The 7775-nt window shown below is 40.7% G+C and overlaps 1 protein-coding gene across 1 annotated transcript in view; it reads right to left on the bottom strand.

Moving 5' to 3' along the window:
* ACTR2 (ARP2 actin-related protein 2 homolog (yeast)) overlaps window positions 1-7229 on the bottom strand; it is a gene marked incomplete at its 5' end in the record, with an annotated part of 17591 nt that extends 10362 nt beyond the window's left edge. Inside the window, 2 exons of the mRNA XM_009875524.1 lie at window positions 1345-1560; window positions 7119-7229. Of these exons, the coding sequence (XP_009873826.1) occupies window positions 1345-1560; window positions 7119-7229 (327 nt within the window). The remainder of the gene's footprint in view (window positions 1-1344; window positions 1561-7118) is intronic.
* Between the last annotated feature and the right edge of the window lie 546 nt (window positions 7230-7775).

Raw genomic sequence — 7775 nt, 5'->3', positions numbered from 1 at the left:
AACAAGAACACTATTGTAGACAGCTGAAAAGCAAAGAAGCCTGAACAGGAAATTCATCCACTCCTGCTACACCGAGGCCACCCAGAATAATCTGCTACGTCTGTCACACCCCAGCTGACTGATACACAATAGGCTGTTACTAGTGTTGCGTTACATAGCACTTAGGTAATAGGTCCCCAATGTCCACAAATGCTAAGAAACGCTGAATTTAGATTGCACAGTTTGATATTTTATTTTCCACTTCAGTTTTTCCAACTTTACTTGCTCCAAAGTCACTGAAAGAAAAAAAAGGAGCGCAAGGATATTCAATGGCACGATGCAAAAAGCATCGCTGTAGCTGTGACAACGAAAGGATTTTAAAGGAACGGGCAGCAGATAATGATAAAGGTAAATTCTTATTAAACTAAGCAACAGATGGGGAAAAGCCACAAGCTTTCATATGCTAAGTTCTTATAAATGGATAAGGTTTCAGATTTAGAACCCATTTCTCCTGGCCTATCAGTTCTCTAAGTACACTTTTTTAATTCCTATTTGGTAAATTGAGCATTTACATTAATTGAAAATACCTAAGAAGTTTGATGGGAGAAAAAAAAAAAAAAAGGAAAACTGAACTAAACATGTTTTGTCACGTGGTATTAGAGCTAAGCACACATCTGACAACCTAGAGTAACGCGAGGTTCAGATGGAGTTCAGGCCGCCCAGGGCAGCCCTGTGAGATCAAGGATCCCAGAACCGGGCTTTCCTTCTTAGAAGGCTTTCATTGATAATCCCCAGCATTAATCAAAGATTAGTGAATGGGTTGTCATCACACCTTTGTCTCAGCTCCCTCCACCACCACCGCTCCATCTGGTAAGCGTCGCATTGCTCGAGCCTCAATCTCCTCTGCAGCGTTACTGGCTCTCACAATTCCAAGTCATTTAAAGGAATTAACATTCACCCAATAGCCAGTAACTCCTCTAGCCTGGATACACGAAGATAAACACGCATTTCCAATTCTGGGTCTCACTGCTGTTATGACTTGAGACGAGGAGCCTGCTCATAGCTTTTGAACGAAGTCAGCTTGTTTGAATCTAATCACAGAATCACAGACTGGCCTAGGCTGGAAGGGACCTTAGAGATCATCTAGTCCAACCTCCCTGTCACGGGCAGGGACGCCACCTCTCAACTAGACCAGGCAACACATGGGGACCCCAGTAGCCTTCAAGATTATGGCTGAGGATGAGTTCTGGTTAGAAAATGGGTGAACTGCTCTGCCTCAGACAGTAACCAGGTGCTTCAAGAAGCTGAAATCTCTTAGCAATGCTTCAATGACAGTATGTATCCATTCCTAGTAGACAGACGTACCTCCACGATCTTCTCCCTATTTTTAGTTGGATTCATGGGAGGTTCTGTGAGCAGTATTTTACAATTTTTTGTGTCGATATTCAGTTTTTCTGGTCCAAACGTGTAATCCCATAGGTGCTTCATATCATCCCAGTTCCGAACTATGCCATTCTCCATTGGATAATTCACTTCCAGCATTGAGCGTAACTCACTTGCTTCATCACCAACCATGAGATCCTGTAAAATTTTAATAAGAGAAACATGTCAGCGAAGTCTTCCAAACACCACAAACTTCAAAATTGGCAACGATCTGCTCCAGCCTGTGTCCAACCACGTTCTTAAACAATGCCCACATTTTAGAATCCTTTCCAGGTACTTAAACAAAAGCAGAATATATTTCATGTAGCATTCAAATTTGGTTGTTACCCATCCCAAACCTTCTCCAAAATAAACCTTGTTAATTCCTTTCTCCAATTAACTTTAATCAAACCTACTACAGCGAGATACCACAAAGACCTTTAGAAGTTTCTCCACTGACACCTCCAAGATTCTTTTATCAAGTACTAATTTCAAAAGGCTGAGATGCAAAACAGCACATAAGGGTAGTAGGTGGGATTGGCAGAGTATTTTTCCATGCATGTTGCAAATTTCTGTGCACAATACCAAAACAGGAATAATGAGTGGTGGATAAGCATACTGAACAGTAGCAAAAGCAAATAAGAGATTATAAGTTCCACAGTAGACATTAAAAGAAACAATGGTTTACATATTGCCTGTGTCAGTAGGGTGTGAAGAGACACATCTAAATATAAAATATACCCTCGTCTGTTCCATGCCAGCAGTGCCAAGCCAAAGGGCCCAGTAATGCATTCGCACACTAATACAACCAACTAAAGCATCGTTTGTACAGTCATTTCACACTGATTAAGCAATCTGTTTATTAAAGTCAGTTATGCAAACACTGCACATTCAAATTAGTAACATCCCATCTTCTCCTTTCCCACGTATTTCCCAGAGGAAGGACACACAGGAACACGTTATCTTTGCTCCCTGTTATATCCCAGACTCTTCTAAAGAAGCCTCAACTGACTCGCTTATGTTTATCCTACAAAAACGTATTTCTAGGCACCAACAGCAATGCTTCTATGCTAGAGTTATATTAATTTCCTTACAAAAAACCCAGCTGCTTCATACAGAAACATGGCACCACAGTTTGCAGTTACTGTGACACAGAAAACTTCGAGGGACGGTGACCCAACCTACGGTTCAACGCTAAGGGGAAAAAAAAGATGCACAACGAAAAATCCAGTGTCCGGTTTACAGTGCTTTTTTTGAGAAGTAACCTCAACAATTACGGTTGGCTATATAAAAAGGAAGTTAATTGAAAGCAACTTAAACCATTCCTCTTCCAACGCCTCTTCCTGACAAGGCATTTTACTTGTTTCCTTTTGCACAGTAGGTCACCGTGCCGAAGACAGAAGTTGAGACTCTAACCTTTTAGATCAAACGTACCCTAGTGACACCGTACCACGAAAACTCCGCCACACAGCCACGTTACGCCTGAGAATTTAAGACGGAAACTCCACGAGTTAGAAGGATCAGAAAGGTTTACAATGCACAGGGCACTGCTCTTGGAGGCTCTGTGCTGCCGAACCGGACACAGCCCAGGAAAAGCCACTATTCAAAAGCGCAACGAAGGGGCGCTAAACTTTCCCATCCTTTTAAAATAAAGTTCAAGGGCAGAACAACTTTTCTCCAGAGCACACGAGCAAACGTGCACTTGGGAAGTGAAGAGCAAGGCGAGCACAAGGGAATTTGCAGAGAGGAACCCGGAGCATGACAATGAATGTTTGCACCACTTTGGTACTCAGGAAAATTTCAGTGTTAACTGAAATCTGAAAGTTTTTTCAAGCTCCTGTTTTGCAACGGTAAATATAGCGATTTCTGCTGTTAAAGATACTGAGCTCATGCTCATCCTTAAGAGTCGTATCTTGCAAAAGTACAGGTTACGTAGCATTTAGAAGCAATACGTAAAATATTCTCACAAATTAGTTGCGGTGAACCAAAGCAATGAACAACGTCCAAAAAAAGTATGTAGTCAAATGTAAAAATGTAGGACAAGACAAAACAATGAAAAGCATCAAAAAATAACATAACAGCTACTAGGTCCCATCAAGCAAAAATGGTAAACAAACAGCACAGGGGCACCTCACTTACCATCTTTTTGTTATTCTACTTCAACAGGTCAAGAAAGGTGAAGAAAGAAGGTAGAAGCAAGAAAGTCAGAAAAGGCCTAAATGAAATTCTCAAATTATTTTAAGTACACAGTAGAAATAGGCTGAAACGAGATGCATGTAGAGCAGGAAATGATCCGAGTTAGTTTATCTAGGGCCAAACTAGCATTGTCGGGATCTCAGATTAAAATCTCTCTAAAGGAAGCTCTTGCTACACGTCAGCGGCATGTCAGGCTTACGCATCTTATGTGGCAAATAAGATCACTACGTCTGCCTATTTCTCATAAACAGGATTCTGTGCCTAAATATTCTGTAACACTGGAGTTTTGCCCTGGTCAAGGCATTTTTCTGAACCCAGGCACAAGGCGTTTGACCATAACTAGCTCTGACACACACTAAATTTAAACTTTGTTTTGAAATCCCTGCTTTAAATCCCCAAGAACTGAAAACTGTAACATCAAAGCATTCACCTACAAACAGGCTAATCTGTTCATTTATCATGGAACAAATACCCCAAAAGAAATAAGAGATATTTACTTAAATTACGGCATCTCCTCTCAGAATGGAAATAAGCAATCACGAAGCGCAGTAGTAAGAGCGGTGTCTCAAAGCTCTTACCCCTTTAGCAATCTATGGAAGTAGTAAGATAAGATAATTAAAGCAGCCAGGAAGCACTATGAGGTATTTGAAGCGTCTGTGCACAAACGTTGTCCAAAATTACACCGAAGCCATTTCCAGATTACTGAGATATTTTTTCCTCCTTCGATTCAACGCACCTTGAGTCACCTTAGGCTGTCAAAAGCCACAGGATAACCATCAGCACCATTAGGGGAAATCTAGTTCTTCTGCAAATCGTGTCAGAGGAAAAGTGCACAGAGTTTCTGGCAGCTGCTTTTGCACATGCACTGATAAAGAGAGGCTGGTCAGAACGTAGCCCTCCTCCTCCTCCTTCTTCTCCTTCTCCTCCTCCTCCCTTCAAATCCAGGGACCGACCTTCTTCAGGCTGCCTTTGGCAGAAGCTGAACAGAACTGTAGGACAAGGATTCCGGCTCCGCAGGTCTCATCCGCCCTAAAATCCTCACTGTTGTAACTAGTCAAAGCTACTCATCAGTCCTACCTTTCTAAGAAGGTTATTAACCCCAAAAACCTGCTGCAAAGATTAATAAATCGGTAAAAGCCAAGAGCAGCATCTATGCTTCTGGTTTTAGAGTTTTAAGGTTGCAATTTCAAGCAAAATAATCCCAGTAATAACTGAACTTTCAGGTTTATGTCCTGAACCGGGGACTCTTGAGGAGGGAGGGAAAAGCTCTGTCCCTGCTGCTGGCTCAAATGAGAACCCAGACTGAACACATGGGCAAAGCAACTCGAAATCGGTAGCTCAACAGATAGATGATAATCACTGTTTTAATCAGCTTCCAGACTCTCTTCACAGAGTTTCTGAATCTCGCAGGAATGACAGCTTTTCCAAATAGTTTTGAAAAGTTAAACTGATAATCTTCTTGCCAGCTTCCTTTACTCAGTTTTAAACTTATCCCGTAAGATCTTGCAGTGAATAGCCCGAATTAAATTTTGGCATAAAACTCACCTGCTTTTTTTTTTTTTTCTTTTTATTTAATGAAATCTGCAGGAATCTTACAAAGAAAAACGATCACTCACACTTAACAAGTCTTCCTACTAGATCATCCTACCAGGATACCCAAAGTGTCTGCGGTAGAGATTTCTTCTCTTGATAGTTGTTACTCCTTCTTAAGAAAACAATGTATTATAGGCAGATGATAAAAAACTTCTAGGAAGATCCTACACACAGTTTATACTCTCTACAACAGACCCAGGTGATCCATGTTCAACCAGAAAATGGGCAAAATTATAGTTCACTGTTTCTTTCGTACTGCTCACAGCAATTACTCACTACTACCTCTTATCTCTTTCCAATTTAACACTGTCATTTGTAAGGATATTAAACTCAGTTATCAGAGAATCAGAGGATACCAAAGCTGGCAGGACACACTGCCTCAGATCAGCTGGAAAGGAAACATGACTTCAACGAGGTTTCATGGAAGAGAATTTTTCTTGGATTTCACTCATAAATCACTGCATGACTTTCACAAGACTTTACCAGGACCTCCACAAAGAAATTGTCACATTAAGTTGATGTCTGAAGAAACATATCTCCCCCCAGGTCTTGAAATGGAGAGGAATATGTTTTCCCCCTCCTTATAAAAACTCCTGTCTACTGTGAAAGGAAAAGATCTCCATTCTTTCAAGCAAATTGTCCTAGCTGACACAAGGTAAGTGGTATCGCAATATTAAAAAAAAAATAAATAGAAAAATTGTACATTTTGGAAAGGTCCGCTGATTTTCCCACTCTTGACTTCCTAGTACGGCCTCCTGCTGATACTACTGATTTTTTTACAGACAGCAGCAAGAATTAGATAACTGAAGTTCTTCTTGTCACACAGAGGGTTCTGAAAATAAGGAACAGTGCTGCGCAGATTGTTGGGGTTTTTTCCTTTTGTTGAACTGCTTCTTAGAAGCAATATAGAAAGCAAAATTGAAAGCCTGTACACACGCAGTTCTACTTGACCTTCGCTGGCTTAAGTGAGGGCTTCTACAGTTCTCCTGCTTCTCCTTCAAGTTCCTGCTTCTGCCTGGCACAATTGTCTGGTAAGGCAGTCAAAGCTTTACCTGACCAAGAAATCACATTTTTTCAGCTGGATCAGCTCACTAAAACAGCTCATCACGTGACCGCAGGAGTGGCACGATGAGCACGAGGTGAAAACGTGTGCCTAGAAGCAAGAAGGGAGGATGTGACCACAGCAGGGCCAAGACATTTGCTGAAGCCTGTACTGCAGAAGCAACTACTAACATCTGAAGCATTACTCTGTAATTAAAAAATAAAGAGAGAAATTATAGCTGCCCAGACTTCAGAAAAAAAACATTCTCGGTCATTCTCTCCTATTCCAATCTTGGAATAACATCCCAAGACAAAGTGGCCTGAACACAGCCTCTCCATCTCTTGACTGGTGTGGAGTAGCTACGTCTATCAACAGCAAAAAGAAAAGAAAACAGAAACAATAGAAGCAATGAAATGCAAACACAGCCAAGGTTAAACATCTCATACAAGATCACAGATGATCAACCGTGAGCAGAAAGCAAACAGCATAGAAAGAACTAGAAGCTCCAGCAGTTCTTCAGCTTTGACTCGGAACCCCAACAGCAGAGCGCGGTGACAAACATCAACCACTTCTGTCTGGTTTCTGCCTTCTCACCTTGACTTTATTTATATATTGGCATTTGAAGCCCCTTTTTGCCCGGATTCACTTGAGCCCTACCTGCTGCCTCCTCAGTTGTACTATCTGAGGGCCTCCAGTGCTTTAGGTTACTCTCCTAATAACTTTGTCGTTTGTGAAAAGCTAAAACCCAATATAGAAATGAATCAAGAGTTACTGAAACAGCATAAAGGGGAATTAAGGAAAAAGCATTTTCAAACATTACGTAAGTCAAAAACTGCCCTAAATATTTTCCATCTGTCAGAAAGGAATAATAATGAAAAAAATTTACCTTGATTTCAATGTTTCCCACTTTAGCAGTTGATCTGATAATGGGTCTTCCAACCAAAGCTGGAAAAATGTGCTCTGGAAAATTTGAGCCTGCATAGCCACATTTCACAAACTGAAAAGGAATAAATAATGTTATTAGAACGTGCACTACTTTTGTTTACCAAGAGAAATGTAGTTTGGAGTAAAAAAATTAAACCCCCAAATTTAAGAGCATGTGTGCCACTGAAAACCAACTGAATTTATACTTCAAATGAATTTTACAAATTTCAGGTGACGGATAGATCTGTAGAACTGAATTAAAGTACTTTCTAGAATGTTTTCTGAATCAGACTGTCAGATTTTTGAGAGTCAGTATTAAAACCACTGAGTACCTTGAAAGGTGTAAAAGAGTCCAGTGTTTGAATTTGGATTTATTGTAACTCTACAAAGGCCTCTAGCAACCTGAAACCCATCATTTTGTAAGGGATCACTTTATAACGAGTACCCAACCGGACCAAATTAATTAGCCCCTCCAATTAAAGCACACAGAAGCACAATGAATTACTCATCAGAAAAAAAACCCAAACCCTTGTGAATTCAACTACGACACTGTTGCAGCAATGAACTAGCAGATACTCCGTGCGATTCAGACGGATTTCTCCGAGGTTCATAATTTTCA

Source organism: Apaloderma vittatum, unplaced genomic scaffold (assembly GCF_000703405.1).
Source record: "Apaloderma vittatum isolate BGI_N311 unplaced genomic scaffold, ASM70340v1 scaffold10188, whole genome shotgun sequence".
Lineage (NCBI taxonomy): Eukaryota > Metazoa > Chordata > Aves > Trogoniformes > Trogonidae > Apaloderma > Apaloderma vittatum.
The sequence above is the reverse complement of the archived record's forward strand: the minus strand, read 5'-3'. Positions and strand labels throughout refer to the sequence as shown.